General features: G+C 44.6%; 1 protein-coding gene across 2 annotated transcripts in view; it reads right to left on the minus strand.

Moving 5' to 3' along the window:
* Cmtr1 (cap methyltransferase 1) overlaps positions 1-22,819 on the minus strand; it is a 45,760-nt gene that overhangs the window by 11,757 nt on the left and 11,184 nt on the right. Inside the window, exons 3-13 of one of the 2 annotated variants that reach the window (XM_057794684.1) lie at positions 16,715-16,866; positions 15,163-15,321; positions 11,511-11,603; positions 9,960-10,031; positions 8,643-8,737; positions 8,458-8,530; positions 5,361-5,559; positions 4,191-4,309; positions 1,935-2,031; positions 1,265-1,397; positions 115-294 (exon numbers count right to left, since the gene is read on the minus strand). In XM_057794684.1, coding sequence (XP_057650667.1) covers positions 115-294; positions 1,265-1,397; positions 1,935-2,031; positions 4,191-4,309; positions 5,361-5,559; positions 8,458-8,530; positions 8,643-8,737; positions 9,960-10,031; positions 11,511-11,603; positions 15,163-15,321; positions 16,715-16,866 — 1,372 coding nt within the window. The remainder of the gene's footprint in view (positions 1-114; positions 295-1,264; positions 1,398-1,934; positions 2,032-4,190; positions 4,310-5,360; positions 5,560-8,457; positions 8,531-8,642; positions 8,738-9,959; positions 10,032-11,510; positions 11,604-15,162; positions 15,322-16,714; positions 16,867-22,819) is intronic. The other variant, XM_057794685.1, reaches the window with a different exon arrangement.

Consider the following 22,819-nt stretch of genomic DNA (forward strand, 5'->3'; position numbering starts at 1 on the left):
ACCAAAAAGTAGCCCAAAGTCTTAGAATGTCCTGGAACCAGCAGAGCAAACAAACATGACTCTAGGCTTCCTTACTGCCCCAACAGTTCCAGCAGACAAGGCCAGCAGGCTTACCTCTCATTAGACCGTATCATGTAGTCATTGAATTCATGGTCTCCTTTGATCACCATCAAGGGAACTACCAGGTTGACATCAGAGTCAGTGTTGCGCAGTTGGTTGAGTTTAATATTCACAGAGAAGAGGTACTCCCGCACATCGTCTATGCCCACCTTCAGACCTTTGCACACCACGTACCTGTAGGAGATATCCTGTCACTCCAAGGAGCTCAGAGCCTTCTCCCACACATTCCTCCACTCCAACCGAGTCATAAAGCTAAACAGCTTTTGCTCAGCCTTAAGCCTGAGCTCAACGGGCAACCATACCATGCTTTTAAAAATGCACCTCAAGTCCTTCTCTTTAATAGAAATTGGTGGCATTCACCTTTAGTCCTACTTGGGAGGCATAGCAGTCAGATCTTGAGTTCAAGGTCAGCCTGGTCTATGTAGTAATTTCTGGGCTAGCCAGGGCTATACTATAAAACTGTGTGTTGAAATAAAATATATAAAATCCTTCTCTTATACATGAGACTGTTTCTATCTCTATGGGGGTGTTCCCAACTGCCCTGCACCAAAAGATGTAACTTGGGAAGGCTTTTAATTACAGATGTAAGGAATCAAACTCTCCACAGAAATCTGTACTGTTGGCCTTCAATCCTAGCACTCAGAAAGCAGAGGCAAGAGGATCTCTGTGAGTTTGAGGTCAGCCTGGTCTATAAGAGCTAGTTCTAGGACAGGCTCCAAAGCTACAGAGAAACTCTGTCTCAAAAGAAAAAAAAAAATCTGTACTATAACAGCTACCTGACAATTCTGATTGGCTTGTTTTCTCTTACCTTACATATGGGCTCTTGGAAGCCTGTGGTGCCTCTATATAGCCGCCCCCTTGCCTGTTCCTAGCTTATATCCCTTCTGAATATCTCTATTAGTGGTCACACTCTTCCTGGGCCAAGCTGAGAATTCCAGACACAAGTACTATAAACATAGCTGTAGAAGTGGCAGTCTGAGCAACCTCAAGATGATCACTCAAACCAAGGACTCTAGCTCTGATTGGAGAATCACATCTCCAAAGTCAAGGTTTCTAACAGTTCGAGAGTCAATGCTAGACATAAGCACAGGGTTTACTGCTGACTTCTGACCAACTAGCTGGCTAACAGAGAGGAAGACCTTACCGCTCTGAGTTGGCAGGCCGGCTGGTGATGGGCTTGAAGAGACACACACGTTCAAAGCAGCAGTATAGCAGGTAGATGAGCCCCACACTGAAGGGTGTGAAGAGGTCAAAGGTTTTGCAGATGAAGTGCCCCCCTGGAGTGAGAAGAAAATGCCCAGGCAATCAGTGGCTACTCCAGGATGTGAGGGAGGTTACCTTAGCCAGTAAAGATGACTGGGACTGGTCCATTAGAAATCCAAGGCAATTTATGAGATAATCAGCTGCAGGGAGCACTTTGGAGACTCTTGCCTTTTCTTCCCTGTATCCTTCACCCAGTCACCAGCCACCCGCCACCCAATACAGGGTTTCTTTTTTTTTTTTTTTTAAGATTTATTTATTTATTATGTATACAACATTCTGCCTCGATGTATGCCCGCACGCCAGAGGAGGGCGCCAGATCTCATTATAAATGGTTGTAAGCTAGCATGTGGTTGCTGGGAATTGAACACAGGACCTCTGGAAGAGCAGCCAGTGCTCTTAACCTCTGAGCCATCTCTCCAGCCCCCAAGAGTTTCTTTCTCTTTGCTTTTTCTTTGTCCATTTTTAAAAAATTTCTTAACCAACCCCCATACATGCTCTTGTCAAAAGGGCCCCAGTAAGTCCTTAGTGAGGGAGAACTGAGGAGGTGTCACCTGTCCGGACAACAGACAGCGCCATGAGGAACTGACACAGCAGCAGCTGCTTGCTGAGGATCTCCTGCAGGTTCTCCTGCCCCTCCACAGAGAAACCCTGGAAGGAGAGCACATGGATGGAGAGAGAAATGGGAAGGACTGAGAATCACATCCCTACCTCATCTCATCAGGAGCTTGTGGTAGCATCAGACAGCCACAATCTGACTGATCAGCATTTTAATTTCTTTATTTAAGTAATGTGGTCAGTTACAAAGGACCCTGGCCTAACTGCTGAACTTGAGCTACCTTCCCACTTTATCACTCCTAAACCACAGGACCAAGTCTGCTTTTCCAAAGAAATGGTCCAAAAAACCTTGAAATTCACATGGGAACCCAGAGATAAATAAGGCAGAAGAGACGCAAAGTACTGGCTTATCACTGGTCAACTGCGAGATAGAAAACAAATATTTAAGTCCTAAGAAGACAGGAAGTAAATGTCAGGAGAATATTCTGATGGGGCTGTGCCACTACACTGACCTCCGAAGGCCCCAAGTCTGACGAAGAGAATTACAGAGTAAGGATTTATTTACAATACCCACTACTCTGTCCTTAGCTGTGGAGCCCGTTCCCTCTAGCTGGCACACTCACAGGCCAAGGTTTGCTCAAAGAATGCTGTGATTCCTAGAGCATCTCCCATCAGCAGGGAGGTGCCAGTCACAAACCATGCTTACATTCACATAAAAGAGGCAGGCAATGGGGCGGGGGGGGGCTGGGGGGGAGGACTGTGCTCTAATGGGTAGTTTCAGTTTTACAAAATGAAAAAGTTTTGGAAACCAGCTGCACAGCAGAGAGTGACTAGACAAATACTTCTAAACCGTACACTCAGGACAAACTGTGTTGCATGCTGTAATTTTATACAGGAGAGCCAGCAAGAACATTAGCTTCTAGTAAGCTGCCCCCATGGGCCAGATCTCACTGATGCAGGCCTATAAAAGTAAGTAATGTTTGCCATTGTCTCCCAGACGTAAAGATGATTCTCAAAATGCATATTTCTTTTTGAATTCTTAATTAGCTCTGTAACAAAGTCAGGGATGGTGGCACATGCCTATAATTCCAGCACTTGGAAGGTAGAGGCTAGAGGATCAGAAGTCAAGGCCAGCTTCATCTTATAAGTCTGAGGCCAGCCTGAGCTATTTGAGATACTGACTAAAAAAGAAAACTGAAAAATAACAGAAGGGGAAAAGATAAAGAGATGGGGGTGGGACTGTTCAATGTACAATATATACTTGTATGAAAAAAATCTTTGTGTAACACATTACCATATACAACAAAAATTTAAAATTAGTAAGTAATAGAAATAAATCAAAAGGCCAGGCCAGCCCTCCTGCTACCAAAGCAGGAAATCTGTGAACTTTACAGCTCTGCTTGCTGTCCACTACATTAAAGGAAGAAAAGGCAGAACTGGCAGACTCTACACATCTGCTCAAGAGCAGCAGCCCCTTCCTGTTAGCCAGCCTCAACCCTGTTCATCTGCTGTCTTACTGTGTACAGGGCTTCAGGGAGCCAGGGCATCCTCAGGTACCTCTGACATTCTCCCTTCCTTCCACACACAACTCACAAGGCTCTTCTGAACCCCAGCTATGTAATCCTGTAGCGTATGGCTCCCATCAGGAGTCACCCACGGTATGAGATACTGGGTGAGAGACTTTGCTGAACAGTGTGGTGTCGGTTCTCTCTGCGCTGCTTAGGTGGGCCCTTGAAAATTCACTTCAGCCAGTCAAGGGCCTCCAAGGAGTCTGTGCTGCTGTTGCTACTAAGTACCTATCTGTTAGTGCATGAGAGGCTAGTGGAGACCACCTGTAGACAACCTCAACAACAACTACCATGATGACAACTAATGGCAGTGTGCCTCCCACTCAGTTTTTGCCTAGTTGATTTCAACTGGAGTCCATGCCTCATCGGCTCCTTAGTAACTAAGGCCTTTTTGTCAGCAAAGTAAGCTCAAGCAAATGTGTCTATGATAGTATAGCCTTTACAAAAATTGTAGGGAAATGTATAAAGTAAGTAAAAATGTGCATCTCTACTATATGAACAGTGAGTTACCATTTATGGTAGCAGCTAAAGAACAAAACCAAAGTATTTCTTAAGGGGGGGGAGCTCAGGTGCAGCACACTTATTTACTATGCCCAAGACCAGGACCCCTGAACAGCAAACAAGAAACAACCCTCTAAATTCACAACACAGCCTTAAAGCATCTTTACAGGGACAGTCACCTACCCCATCTGCCATGAGAAAGTGGACACCCTTGCGATCTGTGTTGTCCAGGACAAAATTCCGAAATGCATTGATGTTTTCCGGACGGGTAATATCTCCATCCCCATCGACCCCGCCCTCACCTGATGGGACACAAGAACCCTGTCAGTTTGCCTGCTGTCTGGAGCTCTCGGAGAACCCCGCCCTCACCTAACAAGACACAGGAACCCTGGTGAGTCTGCCTGCTGCTGGGAGCTGAGCCAGGAGCCCTCAGAGAGAGTGAGCACAGATACCAAGTAAGCTCCAAGACCCAGGACCCATCCCACCTATGGATACAGACTGGCAAGAATGAAGCCCTGCTCTCAAAGCCAGGGTCCAAAGGGAACTGACCAGCCAAGAGACATCAACTGAAGCAAAGGATCTTCCTTTTTAAAGCATTTATGCTAAAAAACATAATTAGCCAGGCATAAAGGCTCATGCCTACAGGTATTCAGGAGGCTGAAGCAGGACGACCCATGAATTTAAAGCTAATCTGGGATACACAGGAAGTTTTAGCTTGGCCTGGAACACAAAGTAAGACCCTTTCTCTAAACATCAAAAAATTCAAGCTGAGCATGGTGGTCTACACCTTTAATCCTAGCACTTGGGAAGCTGAAACATGCAGATCTCTGTGAGTTGACGCTAGCCTGATCTACATAGTTAGTTCCAGGCCAGCCAGGGCTATAAAGGAAGACCCTGTCTCCAAAACAAAAACAGAAAACAAAATCAAGACAAAAACACTCAACATCAACCTCCAGTAAGGACTGTCAGTAAAGAGTTTAGATCTGCTGACAGATCCTAGTCTACTTGTGAGGGCAGGGAGACTGCTGCAGCTACCGAGCTGTCTGCTAGCAAATGTAGTTCACACAACCCACAGGGGCTGATGTGTGTTTGTTACTTTTCATCTAGGAATTAGGCACTTTCATTATCCCCCATCACCACACAGAAACCACAATCCTGCAAGGAGGAATTAATACAGGCCTGTGTTTTGTTTGTTTTTTTAAAAAAGATACTTCAAAGGGCTCCAAGACCCTCATGCCAACGACAGTGAACCCCAGCTAATAAACTAGGAAGAACACAGGTAGCAACAGCTTTGGCCTCAAGTCCCCACACAGCAGCCACTCTCCTAGTCTCTGCCCTGGTCAATGTCCCTACCATAGTACGGCTCGAAGAGCTCACTGGAGGCTGAGTAGAAGTCCTCCAGTTTGAAGTCATTAGGGCCCTTCAGAGTCATCCCAAAGCCTTTCGCATGCCACTTCTTCCTCCACAGCACGTACTCTGAGAAGCCTCCTGGGCCTGCGCAGACATCCGCAAAGTACAGAAGGTCAATGTCCCGGTCCTTCACCAGTGGCTTCTGAAAGAGAAGTGGAAGACAAGGACACAGGGATAACAGATGGCTCAGTAAGGGAAAGAAAAGAGAACTCAGGGAAGAGGAGGCAAAAAACCCAGCCTATTGGCAAGTATGATCCAGAGCTCCCACCAGGCCCTCCACACCCAGTATTTTTTTTCCTCAGTCACCAGTATCCTCTGGAGCCCAGTCACCCAAAATATCCTGAACACTTTTCTCATAACCAGGCCAACTCAGACTCCCAATGAAAGCGTCTCTGTCTATCATCTGTCGTAGAGGCATCTTCATGTCCCAGGTTCCTCACCACACTCTGCCTTTCTTGTGTCCTAGTAAGCAGAACATTGCCAACAGAAACACAAAGACACAAAGCAACCTGTCCACACCAGTTGGAACAAAGCTAGGTCAGAGTCCAGAAGTCTGATCATTACACTGTACTCCTAAGGAAAAACAATGCCCACCTCCCAGCTTCAAGGACCTGCCCTCCTACACCATAGCCTCCATCTTCTCTCCCTGGGTGCTTCTCCCATTTTGTCCTTCAATTATCTTTACTTTGGAATAAGTTTAGAGTTAGATAAAAGTTACCAATATAATACAGCCAACACAGTGGGTATGTGGCAGTCTTAAATTTAAGCACTGTAAACACTGCACAAAAAGAAAACAATGTTTCTCAGCACTGGGGCCTTAGCCTGAAGCTCCAGCCCCTCTAGCCAAAGGGAAGCAGGAAACTCAAAGACTCAAGAGTATCTGGCCTCCATAAGGTGCCTACCTATGATCTCATCTTGCGATTTCAAAACCAGTGGCTTGCTGGGGCACAGTAGTGCTCATATACCATCCAGCACTTGGGAGGCTGATACAGGAGTAAGTTCAAGGCTAGTCCAGGTTACGTAACAAGACCTTGTCCCAAAATAAGAACAAGGGACCTTTATAAGCCCTGTCCAGAATTCTGCTCCTAGAAGAACAGCTGGTTCTTAGCTCTGCCATTTCCTCACTGTGCAGTCAAGGACAAGCACACATCTGAAGCTATTAAGCTCAATTGCTCAACTGTAATTGGGATGAATGTAGATATTTGTTAAGGCTGCTGTAGAATTAAAAAATAATGCAACCTGTGGTAAAGGTCTTTCTAAAACTATAGTCATCACAAATACAAGATGGCATTATATTCAACTAGACCAACTTTCTTGGAGTCAAAACTCTTGGTTTTTTGATATTTTTCTCTCAAGTGCAGTACTGCACACAAACTGGGCACTATTTTTTTTTTTTTTTTTTTTTTTGGTTTTCGAGACAGGGTTTCTCTGTGGTTTTGGAGCCTGTCCTGGAACCAGCTCTTGTAGACCAGGCTGGTCTCGAACTCACAGAGATCTGCCTGCCTCTGCCTCCCGAGTGCTGGGATTAAAGGCGTGCGCCACCACCGAAACTGGGCACTATTGATGCTGCCTCATTTCCATTATCAAGGCCAAAAGGTAAATATCCACATTGACTTTTTCTTCTATCACACTTTACAGACAAGCTTTTCTTAGCTAATAACATCCTCAGGCACAAAACTCCCTCATATGATGTAATACCTCAAGGATCTAAATCTAGCTCCCAATTTCTTTTTCTTCCCCTAGTCCCTTTTTTCCTTCTCCCATAATCTATAGCACCAACGACCAATTATGAAACCTCAGAATACCTCTTCTCTCCTTCTCCACACCACTCCAAGCTTCCATTTTTCTGAGGCACAGGCCTAATCCAAACATCTCTAAGACTGCAGCATGCCTATGCTTCTAGCCACTCCCACCTCTGGAGACAGCTGGACCCTGAAAACACACCAGACCTGCTAGGCTTGGCTTTCACTCAGGTCCTCAGGGAAAATGGAGATAAAAAGAAGTACGTACTAGGGCTAAAGAGAAACTACTTTTTATTGTGGAGTGCAAAGACACATCTCTGACAGGGCCATTCTTCCTGGCCACTAACAATCAATTCAGGTCAAGAAGCTCCCTGAAGCTTTCCAAACACACTGCATTTCCCTATGTAACAAACATCCACCCTCAATCTGAATGGTACAATTCTGGTGCCTACTTCATTCTCATGACAGCAAAAAACAATAAGCAGATAGCAGCTGCTGAGGACAGACACATTCAACAGCCCAGATGATGCTATGACTTCCCCTCAGGTTAACAGAGCTCCTCTGCTAGAAACTGCCTTTAGAGGAAATCACTGGGAGCTCAGAAAATTAAATCAACATTGTATCAACCTAATTTTCTCAAGATGCTAATTCCAAGAGCCTTTTCTGCTGCTGGCTGGCCCTGGAACATGGGGATGGGCCGGGGGAGAGGAGATGAGTGAAGGCTGGAGGGTCTACATGTCAGCTTTACCAGCATGGAACAAGTAGTTAGGCAGGTGGAACTGAAACATCAAAGACCTTAGAAATAAGTTCCTCTAGCCAGTGGGTAATGGGGTGGGGGTCTAGTAGAATGAGGGTGTGTGAAGTAGGAACAGGTCTGAGGACAGCTGGTTCCTGGCCCTGTCACTGTGAAGAAAACCATCCTTCTAGGAGTAAAAATGCTTCGACCCCAAAGGGAATTCTAGAATGAAATTTCCTTTTATGCTTTCTCTATCATTATGGAGGGCCAATGTTCAGAGAAATGAGATGTAGCAGAGCAGAAAATCAATTTGCTCTACCGTTTCTAGAGAAAGGCCAAAGTCTCATAATTATGATCCCACACAGAAAGAGAAAATAACCCTGCTGAAATCACAGATCTTCAGAACCTGCATACTGGGACACTCCTGGGACCAGGGAGCACTGTGTCAGATGTGTTAGAGCAAAACACACCACTGCCACAGAGCAGAAACACACTCGCACTGAACAAACGGCAATCTGTGAGCTACTGAAGCTTAAGTCCACTCAGCACCACAAAATCTCACCCCTTGAGAGTCCAGGGGATTTGTGAACATACGATCAAACACAAAATCCATGTTAGCCATCTTCATCGCTGCCCTGTAACAAAGCAAGATGAAAAAGCACGGGTCAGTCCCAGGAGCACAGAAAGCTGAGGCTCAGATGAGAGGTGGAGAGGTACAAGAGGAAGGAAGGAAGGTGTCCAGCACACCTGTTAAGGAAGAAGACTCCTCGGATCATCTCATAGGGATTGGCTCTGGTACGAGCTCGCCTCATCTCCTCCCCATCCAGGATGTCAAACACACTCTGCCAAAAGAGAAGGAGACTCTACAGCAAACATCACAGCAGGCCCTCTTGGGCAGGATCAAGGTCTGAAGACTCACTGTCCTCTGAGGAACTGGGTTCCTGCTGCATCTCAGCTCTGAACTATGCAGTTGCATGAACCTGACAAGTTGCTCAATCACTCTGACCCTCAACTGCCTTGCCAGTAAAGTGGTAAAACCCCCAATGATCAGGTGCCTAGCTGTGGTTAAGGGGTTAAAAGCACTTCTGCTACACAGAAAGTAAAAAATGTTTCTCATAGCAAATGTTTCCCCGTATCACCATGACCTTCCAGAGATTTAAGTTCTGGCACTCAGGATCCCTTGATTGGGACTCCAAATTTAAAAACAAGCTGGGCGGTGGTGACACACACCTTTAATTCCAGCACTTGGGAGGCAGAGGCAGGCAGATCTCAGAATTCAAGGTCTACAGAGTAAGTTCCAGGACAGCCAGGGATACACAGAGAAACCCTGTCTCAAAAAACAAAATAAACAAATAAGCTCAAAAATAAACCAAGACCAGGGTCTCCTAACCATATCTACCCCCACCAAACACACATGGTATGGGCTGGGGATGGGGAGAATCCTGCCTTCCTTCTAACTCTCCCCTCATCACACTTGAGACACAGTCACCTTATGGATATATTTCCAACCCTGTCTGTCAAAACTAAGAGCTTTCTTAGGTAGCCATCATTCTTTTTAAGCCGACATCCTCCTCAGAGAACCCAGGTGTGTGCTTCCTGGCCTACAATCAGGCCAGAAGGTGTAAGGGGAACCTAACATGTGCCCGTCCATGTGTTGCGACACTCTGACTTCATTAACACTCACAACCACCCAGAGAAGTGCCTTCTACAACTCTACAGAAGACAAACTCAGAGGCACCCAAGCTACTAGTCCATGGTCACACAGAAGAACATTGTAGAAATGAGGTTCAAATACTGATTTGTTTGATGCTAAAAGGTGACTGTAAACTTTCACTTCACCAGGCCCATTGGGTATTAGCAGGATCTGACACACTCACTCACAGGTTAAGTGAGTGCCTCGGTGACCACATAGACAACACAACAGAAAAATACCATCTTGAACATATGCATCACATATACTTCCCATCTCCAGGAAAAGCCTAAATGGCACACTCCCACCAATAACAACTAGTAAAGCCCCATTCACCTTACCCACAGGCCTCACCTGTCCCAGCCCAGCCTTACCTTACATTTCAGGACACTGTGAAGCAGCTCTTCCCCACAGAACTCTGTTTCGTCTTCAATAACCATCTTTCTCTACAGGGAGAAGAAAGTCATAAACATTGACCAAGTGTGACTATTTACTGGGAGAGTGGGGAGATTAGGGTTCTGAGTGCTCAGAGCAAGAAGGGGCTTAAGTCTCTGCCAAGAAACATCAATCCCTGAGGAGCACAGAGAGACAATTCCAAATCCCTCTGGCAGTGTTCCAGATGGCTGTGAGATGAAGCAGTGTGCTGGAAGCTCTGGGTAGAAGACCATATGGTCACAGCACGCACAAATGCTGAGGCTGGAAAGAGCACACAGGAAGGAGACACACAAGCTGTCTGCCCCCAGAGCAGAAGGACAGGGCTCCCCCATCTGACAAACCTGTCCTTCATCCAGGAAGCCTCCACTCTGAGATGGGCAGGAATGCCTGATACTGGACATTGACTTGGTAACTTTACACTAGCCCTTGTAGAATGTCATGTCCAGCCCAGCCAAGTGTTGCCACCTCAAAAACAGCTTTTCCCACGGTGTGTGTGTGTGTGTATTATGTATATACAGGCCCATCTATGCTATGGCATGCACATAGCGTTCTGAAGACAATCTCAGGAACTGGTTCTCTGCAGGCAGTAGCGTTCTGAAGACAATCTCGGGAACTGGTTCCCTGCAGGCAGTAGCCTGCATACAGATGCCTCTACTCACTGAGCCATCTCGCTGCCTAGTGTCAAATTTTATACTTCTCAAAGTCACTAAGGGAGCTGTGGGTATTTATCCAGTAAAGAGTGCTTGTCTAGCATGTTTTAACTCAATCCCTAACACTCAAAATAACCAACAAAACCCCCAAGAGTTATTGTTTGAGTTTATTAAAAGAAGTCAAAACTGAGATTCTTAAATATTTCTTTACTTACTTCAAAAGAATAACATGCTAAATTGTTTTATTTAAAACAGCCTTATTTTCATAACAAAGTTTAATAAGTAGTTGTAGTTTCCACTTCTGGAAATTTCTCTAGTGTATGGCTTAGTAAGAAGAGGGTGTGGTCCCTGCCTCGCTTTGGCATTGCAGTCAGCTGCTCGGTGCAGATATTGGCTTCAGAAAAACCCACAGACATATGGGGAAAATCAGAGTGAAAAAGAATAAGACCTCGGTGTCATGAAGGCAGCTTTGACTTTGTGGAGCTCCTGAAGCTCTAGAGAACACACTGCAGTGGTAATCAATCACCTCATTTTCAGTATCCCAGAATAAGAGTAAACAAACACCTTTGCTGACAATGCCCTTGTCACTCTGAAGACAGCGATGGTATCCTTTCACCTACCCGAATGGAGCCCAGCACTGGCCAGACAATTCACTGACACATAACAGACTACTCCAAAGGCAGCCAGTCCCAAAGAGGGTAGAAATGACTGCTTTTTCTATGATTCAAGTTTTATTCTACATCTCCTGTGACATGGCTTCCACATTTTTCTAAAACTGCAATAAGCACACACTAGATTCAAAGGAAAGAAAAGGCTGGGTACATTCCCATGAAATCCTACCTTTCCCACAACCATCCAGTCACTCATTTCCCGAGAGTCAGGAATTTCGGTGGTACATTCTGGAAACCATGACACCTGCTCACAGGCACTGGGCTACAAACAAAACATGGTGAAGTCAGATGAGATAGGCCTTTAGGATTCTGCCCCAACTCACCAGTCCTTCCCCAAAACAATTGAGAGGGTCTCAGACAGGCTAAGAAGGATCTAAATGGGTGATGCTAAATGCAGGCAGTCAGACATGAATAAAAGTTCAGTTTCTGAAGGACAACTCCAATTCTCTGAATACTTCAGAAAATTTCTGGATCTCCAATGTTTCTTTCATTTGTTCCAGTATTATCTGATGAATACCTATTGTAGGCACTCAAACACCAGAATGAAATAAAACATGTCTTTGACCTAAGGCATTTAGTAAGAGAATGAGGACAGAGGCTGGAGAGATGGCTCACAGGTTAAGAGCACTGGCTGTTCTTCCAGAGGTCATGAGTTCAACTCCCAGCAACCACATGGTGGCTCACAACCATCTGTATTGAGATCTGGTGCCCTCTTCTGGCATGTAGGCAGAACACTGTATACATAATAAATAATAAACTTTAAAAAAAAGTGCTATAATCAGTCTGGCACATAGTTTCCATATCTTTAGACTCTGCATGAATGAAAAATAAACTTAAGTCATTGAATATTGAAAGAGAGAGAATGAGGACAGAGAAATACCTAGGCAGTGTCACATAAATACAATTCTCTGAGGTACAATTTAATAGCACTTAGCCTCACCTCCTAATGCTAATGCCCCCAATGTTGTTCACAAAATAAACCAGAAACCGGTAAACAGTCTCTCCTAGCACTGACTCTAGGAGAGCAGAGGTTCATCTCTAACGTCTGCTTCCTTTTAACTTGTCAAATGCCCCCCTCCCCAGACAGGGTTTCTCTGTAGTTTTGGAACCTGTCCTGGAACTCATTCTGCAGACCAGGCTGACCTTGAACTCACAGAGAACCATTCGCCTCTGCCTCCCAAGTGCTAGGATTAAAGGCGTGCCTGCCCAGTTCAAGTACTTTTCTGAACAAACTGAACCAGGGTTCTCACCAATCATACACTAGCATCACTTACAGAGCTTTCAAAGAGTAATACGTTTTAGAGCAGACAGTTGAGGTTGGTCTGATGTGGGGACTGGACATATTAAGTCTGCAATAGTTGTGCAGTGAATTCAGGACTAAGTGCCATTGGGCTAGAAAAATGTGGATTCTAAAACCTATCTACGTGGTCAACCCGAGTGTCAGCTGAACAGACTGCTTCCCAAGCAAGGATTCACCATTGCAAACTGAAGCAATGTGATTAAAGGGTAATGTTACACGCTCTGAGAGGCGTAAAATGGGATCACAATGCAAGGTCTCAAAGGCAAGCCAACCACCATCAAGATAGCAAAGTAAAAAGAAAAATCACAGAAGCGTTTGTGTATGAATCTGGCAGTGAATTATGGTTTCTTCTCCCATTCAAATCCCGACTTTAAGCACAAATGTAAACTATAAGCCGTATACAACAACAAAAAACTTATATACACACTGGACAATCATTTGTTGAATAAAAGCAGAATTAATCTTCCCATGGAAGCCTGGACATCAAGATTACCCAAGGGATGGATTTGCCCGAGATGTAAAACCTTGAACTTTACACCTGCGCGCTCCAGGAGCCTCTGAGCACTTTCCCGCTGTGGCCCACCCAGCCTCATCCACTTTAAAGAAATGGCTACCAACTGGCTGTGCAGCCAACCCTCCCTACCAGGCAGCTTCTACCTGAGAAAAATTAATTATGGCCAATGGTGACGGCAACGGCTTCACCAGAAAAAAGGGTTTTTAAAATAGCCTATCTCCTTAAGAGAGATTTTTACATCAACTTTCATACTTCAGACTGAATAGGGAATTCAAGTCCTGCCCCAGTGACAGGATCAGAACCTCTATCCACTTGCTTCCACACAAATGAGGACGAGGAAAGCACTCGGCATCTCTATAGCAAACACGTGTACACAGTAACAATCACAGCAGGGTCCCAGCGCTCACAGCCACACCTGCCTATCTACTGCCACTATGAGATGGTCAGACAATGGTGCTTCCCTTAACCTTAACTCTGTAATGCTAATATCCCAGATTATTATTATCACTATTTTGGGCACTTTTATTAAATCGTTTGAAGAATAAGGTAAAAATAAAATAAATAAAACTTCAACACTATGCATGGGAACAAATTTTAAAAGCCTCTTTTCGGCCTGGAGATATAGCACTTTCCTGGTATGTGTAAGAATTGGTTTGCAAAGGAACTATAACTAGCTCTGTAGACCAGGCTGGCCTCAAACTCACAGAGATCCATCTGCCTCTGCCTCCTGAGTGTTGGGATTAAAGGCGTGCGCCACCACAGCCAGCTCACAGCCTACATTCTTATAGAACTGTTGCAGAAAAAGTTTATCTTACAACAAATACAATCAAGTAAAAAGTACAACAGAAGTGTACACAACCAAACACATGTACAACCTGGATAACAAAACATGTGAAGATGGAAGAATGTCAGAGGCTCGTAATCCATCCTGCACTGGAGGAGTAATGGGGGCCCATTCACCTGCTGGACCCTCCTAGCAGAGAGAGAACTCCCTAGCCTGTAAAGTCTAACAATCTACTAGGAATATTCCACTTAGCTATTAAAAGTTCTTTGTGGGGCTGGAGAGATGGTGCAGTGGTTAAGAGCTTTGCCTGCTCTTCCAAAGGTCCTAAGTTCAATTCCCAGCATTACCATCTATAATGAGATATGGTGCCTTCTTCTGGCCTGCAGGGAATACATGCAGGCAGAACACTGTATACATAAAAAATAAATAAATCTTTTTAAAAAAAAGTTCTTTGTGTAGCCAAAGAACCGTCTTAGTTCTAGAAAACAACAGAAACAAAGTCTTCTCTCTGAATACAGCCTCAGTGTTCTCCTTTCTGTCTTAGTCAGGGTTTCTCTAGTGCTGTCATCAAACACCATGACCAAAAAAAAAAAAAGGATTTATTTCCCTACACTTCCACATCACAGTCCGCCACTGAAGGAAGTCAGGGAAGGAACCTGGAGGCAGGAGCTAAAGCAGAGGTCATTGGAGGGGTGCTGCTTACTGGCTTGTTCATTATGGCTTGCTCAGACTGCTTTCTTTTTTTGTTTTTTTCTCTGTGTAGTTCTAGCTATCTTGGAACTCACTCTGTACTTAATAGCGCTTAATAGCACCAAACTGTCCTCAAACTGTGAGTCCTCCTGCTTCTGCCTCCTGGATGCTGGAAGTAAAGGTGTGCATTCTTATAATACCCAGGACTACCAACCTGGGGCTGGTACTGCCCACAGTGAGTTGGACCCTCCCACATCAATTATCTATCAAGAAAATGTATCACAGGCTTTGCCCAATCTGGTGGGGGCAGTTTCTCAATTGAGGTTCTCTCTTCTAAAATGAATGTAGCTTGTGTCAAGCTGACATAAATCTAGTCAGCACATGTCCCATGTAAGATGCTAACATCGAACCCCTCTAACCACCCTGCTCAAACTGCTTCCCCAGGGTTTTAATTTGCTAAAATATGGTTTCAGAAAGCCACCCATTCAAAAACACCAACAGCTTTCCTGTTTCCTGCACCTTCACCAGCTTACCTCTGGCTCATCCCGCCAATCCACATTCAGCTCCTGATCAAAACCCTGCAGTGTCAGACCCAAACCACGACGGCCTTTCTGATTGGAGGTCTCCACAATGTCCTTCCGACCCTGGCTGTATTTACCTAATCCTTCCCCTTCCCTGAAGCCCATCTTGGCCTGAAAAAGGAACAAAGCACAATTAATTCAGTCAACAGACATTTACTTAGTCCCTATCACAGATCATACACTGTGATAAACCCTGAGAAACACATGAGTAAGGCCTAAAGTTTGCCTTTTAGCCTGACGATGAAAAGAAGCATAAATAACTCACTGTGGGTCAGCAGCTATCGATTCTGCAGGTGACGTCTAGGACAACCTGACACTAGATACATGAGAGGGGCTGCAGAGCCATGATTAGCACTGAGAATACTTAATGACTCTCACTGGACATTTGCACAGCTCTCCCTTTCAGCTACTTTGTCATATTAAGGGGAAATGAGATCCAGGATAGAGCTAATGAAGAGAACCTAATTTAGGATACAGCAGCTTCAAACAGCAGCTACTACCCAGGAGTGTGGGCTTGCAGGAGCCTATTCAGTTAGAGTAACTTGAAAGTTTGCTTCATATAGAACAGAGGAGGACACTTTAATGTCCTGGCACAGAAACACCTTTTTGAATGTCCTGTCTATAATCCCCAGAGTTACTAGACAAAGGTAAGACCTCAAAGAGCAGGGACCCAAATCCTACAGATTCTTACCCAATCAAAGAGCTTCAACACAGAGGTCTAATTCCTCCTGGAGGGTCACATTGTTTGAAAACTGCCACTGCCGCTTACAGACTGGGCAGATCCTGTATAGCAGCCAAAGGTCCGTTCCCTGGGTCAGGGGCTAAGTCATGAGCGTCTCCATCTCCACTGACCAAAGCTCACAGGCTTCAATGGCAACCTGACCTCTAACTTCAGCAGGAGCACATCTCAATCTTAAACTAATCCAACAAAATTCTGGAACCAACCATGACACTGGTGAGGCTGAACAAAAGACAAACTTTGCACGGCCACTACATTTTAACAAGGAAATTGAGCAGGTTTCCCCTTTCCTTTGCTACCTGTCAGTGTATGTGAAAGCTAGGGAGGACAGCAGGGCCTTCCATGGAAAGAGCCCATGCTATTTGCATTTATTTTCAGCACCAACAGGAAGTGAGTCCTTTCTTTTCAGAGTATTCACTAGAGCAAAACAGCAGGAACCTCCTCAACTGTGACACGCCCATGTCTAGGGAAGCATACCCACACATGCGTGTGACGGGCATGAATTAATGTGGGTACTAAACCATGATCCAGTTCTGGGCAAGACAGGAGACACTGACACTTTTCACGGATGATTCCAACATGACAGACACATGTACTGAGAGAAGGCCACACTTTCTCTAAATTCCAACAGCCAGAAAGTGGAGGAAAAATGCTCACAACCTAGCCTGTGCCAACTGTGTCCCACCCCAAACCCAACACACACTTGCCCTCTCTCTCTCACCCTCCTGGGCAAGCCGTAGAAATCCATTCCAAACAGTAACATACCATAAGCTTCTGGGAAACACTATTATACATGGAATAGCGAGAAGATGTTCCCTCCACAAGGGAATCTGCTTTGAAGTCATCCTTAAAACTCTCCACGCAGGGTTGCTTCCCCTCAGTCTCACTGTCAGATCCACTAAGGCTTGTGGTAGATGCTGGAAGAGAGAGGGAGAAATGTTTAGGTGAGTCCCTATCACAAAATGGCCTGCATACATCCACAATCCACTTAGTCTGCTTATGTCTAATATGTGTCCTGCATTGAATGGCACTCATGCAATGACCCAGGGTCAAATCTCCATTCTTTCCAGCTATATAATCTTGAATAAATCACCAAAGTTCCTATTTGTCACAGACTGCATGGAGATTATTACTGCTTGACAAAGTTCCAGCATTTCGACTTTTTGGATGACAAGTCTCACTGTTAATGATTCTCAGTATTAAGCCTTTCCTGTGGGCTTCAATGGAAGATGAGGATGTATATACAATGGTAGCCTCTTGAATTCTTTGGAAAACAATCCCCCCCTACCATGGAATCATATAGCATAACTCTGCCTCCTCCCACACAAGCTAACACCAGGCGGCTAGAAAATTTAGATAAGTAACATATGCTTGATAAGTAAGGTACATTTTGATAATTAAAATTTATAAATTCTGCTGGGCGGTGGTGACACACACCTTTAATCCCAGCACCCTGGGAGGCAGAGGCAGGCGGATCTTTGTGAGTTCAAGGTCTGCATAATCTACAAGAGCTAGTTCCAGGACAGCTAAGGCTGTTACACAGAGAAACTGACTTCAAAAAAAAAAAAAAAAAAGATTTAAATTTCTAAGGTCTACTCAGGTTCACAGTAATATTTGTCTAGCTTTGTCTTTACTCACTTTAAGGATTAGATATTTGGAAAACTAAGTCATATAAAAAACTGCAACATTCTATATGAGGTATCTGGTTCCCCAAGAAAATCCTTTTCCCAAAAGAGCCTCTGGGGCTTAAAGAAAATTCCTGCTTGCCAAAAGGGAGTCATTCTCTCTCTGGCAAGAGGAACTTGTGACCCCTCCATTAACAATGACTGGTGCCTATTAGCTTATCGAGGTCAATGCTAGCTTCCTCAACCTCAGATCAAAAGCCACACTCCAGCTCACATTCATCCATTTTCTCATTTAATCCGTTGTACAATTATAGAGTATATAAAAGGTGTCGCCTTTTTCAATAATCGGGCAGCCATCTCGATTCACTCTCCGACTGTGTTACTCTCCTTTGGGACCTTAACCCCTCGGGAGCTGGAGTCCAGCACCTACTGGTGTGGAACACGGCAGGAACTCAACCACAATCATTTTCCTACCTCACCTTTTCAGTTTTACCCACTGTCAAACTGAGACAGCAGTGCCTCACAGGGATGTTTAAAAACTGAAATAATCTATGAGAAAGCACACTATCAAATGTAAGATGTTATTTTTTTCTGCTACTGTTCAGTATTTAACAACTATTTAAAAAAATTATCTTTTCATTTGTATCATATCTGTTTGTGTAAGTTACTGGGGAGTAGATCTGAGTGGAGATCAGAGAACAACCTGAAAGAGTTGGTTTTTTCCTTCTACCAAGTGGGTTCTGGAGACTGAATTAAGTCCTCAGACTCAGCAGCAAACACCTTTCCCTGTTGAGCCGTCTTTCCAGCCCAAATTTCTAAATACTGATTGCTTAACCTCCTCGTTAGCTCCCTTTGCATTTACAGTCCTTTATACTTGCAGGTAAGAGAGGAGGTCTTCACTGAAGCTGGCTAGAGGAAGAGAAAAAGAGGAAAGAGAAAGAGGGAAGTTGTGGAATATTTAACTATGTAAAGATGCTACCTTTGTTTATGCGTGGAATATTTACTTGTGTAAAGAAGTGTTATATTTGTTTCTGCTGCCTTTGTTAACGATGAAAAGATGTGTTACATTTGTTTGTGCTGCATTTGTTTAATTATGTAAAGATGTGTTACATTTGTTTCACCTTGCCTGCCTAAGGCACCTGACTGGTCTAATAAAAAGCACACTTTTAATCTCAGCACACAGGAGGCAGAGGAAGGAGGATCTCTGTGAGTTCGAGGCCAGCCTGGTCTACAAGAGCTAGTTCCAGGACAGGCTCCAAAGCTACAGAGAAACCCTGTCTCGAAAAAACAGAGAGAGAGAGAGAGAGAGAGAGAGAGAGAGAGAGAGAGAGAGAGAGAGAGAGAGAGAGAGAGAGAGAGAGAGAGAGAGGAGAAAAGAAGGAGGATCTCTGTGAGTTCGAGGCCAGCCTGGTCTACAAGAGCTAGTTCCAGGACAGGCTCCAAAGCTACAGAGAAACCCTGTCTCGAAAAAACAGAGAGAGAGAGAGAGAGAGAGAGAGAGAGAGAGAGAGAGAGAGAGAGAGGAGAAAAGAAGAAGAGAACAAGGGAGAATGAGAGGGACACACCTGGGACCAGAAGCCAGGCAGCCACCAGACAGACAGACATGAGAAGCAGTGAAACAAGACATACAGAAGGAAGGAAAGGTAAAAAGCCCTGAGGCAAAGTGTGAATAAAGAGAAATAGGTTAAATTATAAGCGCTAGCAAGAAACGAGCCTAAAGCTGAGCATTCATAACTAATAATAAGTATCTAATCATGAATTGGGAGCTGGTTGGTAGCCCACTGCAGGGAAGGGGAGAGACAGGAAAAGGGAGAAAAGGAAAAAGAGGAAAGGAAGGCTAGGGATGAAAACAAAAACTCCAGCAGGACCACCAACTGAGCAGACAGCAGAAGAGAGAGTAAATTCTACAGGAGGGGCTGGAGCCTGAGCAGGCCAAGTCATCCTCTCCACTGTCCACCAACCTTGTCAAAGGACTCCATATAAGATCTAACTCAGCAGCAGTCAGAAAGGATGGGCTACCTGTCCCTTCATCAGGCTGGGATGCTTTTCAGTCTGGGTATTCAATTTACTGTTCTGTGCTTTATGAATCTATTGACTTTGAAGGCTACTTCTTCCAAAGTAATTTTATTCAGGACGTGTTCTACTGTGAAAAACACCATAACCAAAAACAACTTAGGGAGAAAGGGTTTATTTCATCTTAAAGCTTATTGTTCTTCAGAGAAGTCATGGCAGGAACTGAAGCAGAGACCAGGGAAGAGAGCTACTTGCTAACTTTCTCTCCACAGACTGCTCAGCCTGCTTTCTTATACAACCAAAGGCCACCTGCCCAGGAATGCCACCATCAGTAGGTCGTACCCTCTTCATCAATCATTTATCAAGACAGTGCCCTACAGGGGAATGTGACGAAGCATTTCCTTAGCTGAGAGTCCTTCTTTCCATATGACCCCAGCTTACATCAAGCTGACGAAAACCTAGCTAACACAACTGACCACGTGTCAACTTGACACACAAACACATCACTATTCAACTATAATCTTTCTTTTCTCATTTGTCCCTAAAATCTCATGTTAATATTAGTATCACAATACAAAACATAACTTTAAAAGCCTCATAATTTAAAAAAAAAAATTCTTACACTTTAAAAGTTCAGTCTCGCCGGGCAATGGTGGCGCACACCTTTAATCCCAGCACTCGGGAGGCAGAGGCAGGCGGATCTCTGTGAGTTCGAGACCAGCCTGGTCTACAAGAGCTAGTTCCAGGACAGGCTCCAAAACCACAGAGAAACCCTGTCTCGAAAAACCAAAAAAAAAAAAAAAGTTCAGTCTCTTAAAAATACCCAAGTCTCGTGTCTAGTTGGTATCACTGGGAGCCTACTCTTTCCTGAAGGGAAATGGGGGAGATAAAGGGAGATGGACTGGGAGGAGTCTAACTGTAGGCTCCTGTAAAATCAAAATAAACTATGTACCTTTTATTCCAAGAGAGAAGAACCAAGGCCCAATCACAAGCAAAACCAAAATTCAACAATGTAAAAAAGTTCAGCTTGGGGCTCAGAGGTTAAGAGCACTGGCTGCTCTTTCAGAGGTCCTGAGTTCAATTCCCAGCAACCACATGGTGGCTCACAGCCATCTACAAAGAGATCTGGAGCCTTCTTCTGGCGTGCAGGCACACATGGAGGCAGAATGTTGTATCCTTAAAAGAGAAAGTTGAGCTTGATGTCTGTGACTCACTCACAATCCTCTGGTTCCACAGGGCCTATGCAGCTGTTTGTCCCGCTTGTTTCTCAGGCTCAGGGCCGCTGCACTGCGCAGCTGCTGCTGTCCTCAGTGGTCACTCACATTTACTGCTGTCTCCAATGGCCTGGAATCTCGAAAGTGCCAAGCTGCTTTCTGTGACCCTATATGCCCTTAAAACTAGTACTAAGTGAGATAATCTCACACATTATCAAAGCCAGAATGAACTGTAGCCTCAGTCGCCTCTTGACCATAGCTTCTACGTGCTAACCCTGAAGAAAAAACTCCCAGAAGTCTTCACATCAGCGATGCTGATCCTTTGTTAGTCCTAACTGATATCCCAGCTCCAGCTAATCAGCAGTAATTGTCCCAAGTAAAGCAAAAGTTTCACCTTAGTGATGTTGACCGCTTCTTAATCAGTCACATCTAACCAGCACTCCAGATTCTTGATTTGAATTTACACGAATAACCAATGACTTCATAGTCTTTAAGGGCTCTCAGAGTTTCCTCTGAAACCAGGCCTCCATCATCTGCACTACTCTGAGCATTATTTTCCAAGTTCTCACAACCGCTTAGTAAGCTCTCAACACTCAACAGCTTTTCCAGTCCAAATTTCCAAATTCCTTCTACAATCCTCTCCCAAAACACCATGGTCAGGTCAATTACAGCAATATCCCACGAACATGGTATCAAGCTCTGCCTTAGGGTTTCTAAATGTAAGGAAACACCATGACCAAAAGCGGCTTGGGGAGAATAGGTTTATGTCATCTTAGAGCTTACTGCCTTTCATGAGGGGAAGGAGTCAGGGCAGGAACCAGAGCAGAGACCACCAAAGAGCATGAGAGAAGAGCCAAGACTTAAAGCCGACTTACTGACTTGTTCAGCTTGTTTTTTTTTTTATATAATCCAAGATAACCTGCCAGGACAGCAAAGCCCACAGTGGCCTGGGCCCTACCACATCAATCATTAATCAAGAAAATGAAACACAGGCTTGCCTACAGGCCAATGTGGAGGCATTTTTCCAACTGAGGTTCCTTCTTTTCAGATGGCTCTAGCTTGTGTTAAACTGAGTAGAGAAAGTGGCCAGCACAAGAGGTTTCTGAGACAAATCCACCTGAATATGAAAACACTCTCAAAAGTTTGGGCAAGAATTTCTATACATTTCCACTAAAAATGGTACAAACAGCAGTAAACTAAGAGGAATGCAGAACAGGAAATAAGGACGGTGATGTCCAATCTGATCCCAAGGCTTAAGAAGTTGGGCAATCCCAGCACTCAGCAGATGGATCTCTGTGTTCAAGGTGAGCCTGGTCTACAGAGCAAGTTCCAGGACAGTCAGAGTTACACAGAGAAACCTTGTTATGGGGGGGAAAAAAAAAACAACCAAACAACAATAAAGAGGTTAGACAGTGAGCCACCCATAATGATGCTCACCTTTGATCCCAAGGTTTAAGAAGCTGGGCAATCCCAGCACTCGAGGCAGAGGCATACGGATCTCTGAGTTCGAGGTCAGCCTGGTCTACATACAGTTTTCCAGGATAGCCGGAGATACACAGTAAGACTGTCTCAAACACTAAATAAAAGAATTTGGACAGTGCTCAGCAGTGCACACTTCTTAGTAGTAACTTGTTACCTAAGGACATGGGGAGAGCAGGGACAGGAGGATTCCTGGAGTTTATTAGTCAACTAGCAGCTATTCTAACTGAATCGATGAGCACTATAGGTTCAGTGAGAGATTCTGTCTCAAAACAAGGAGGAAAGTAACCGAGGAAGAAATCACCCAGTCTAGCTTTCTGGCGCGCGCACACACACACCAAGAGTTTCTTGCAAGGATCCAAGAACTAAGAACACTTTGCTGTATGTGTTGAAACAGATCACCAAGACTGTCAAAAAAAAAAATAATAGAAGGTGGAGTTGAGGCCCATTCCACAAGAGGAATTCACACTTGGTGCTGTAAACCCAATCAAATTCCACAGCTGCGGCGGTCACAAGCCCTAGTGGGGAAGCTGCAGCTG

Source organism: Chionomys nivalis, chromosome 19 (genome assembly GCF_950005125.1).
Source record: "Chionomys nivalis chromosome 19, mChiNiv1.1, whole genome shotgun sequence".
NCBI classification, from domain to species: Eukaryota; Metazoa; Chordata; class Mammalia; order Rodentia; family Cricetidae; genus Chionomys; species Chionomys nivalis.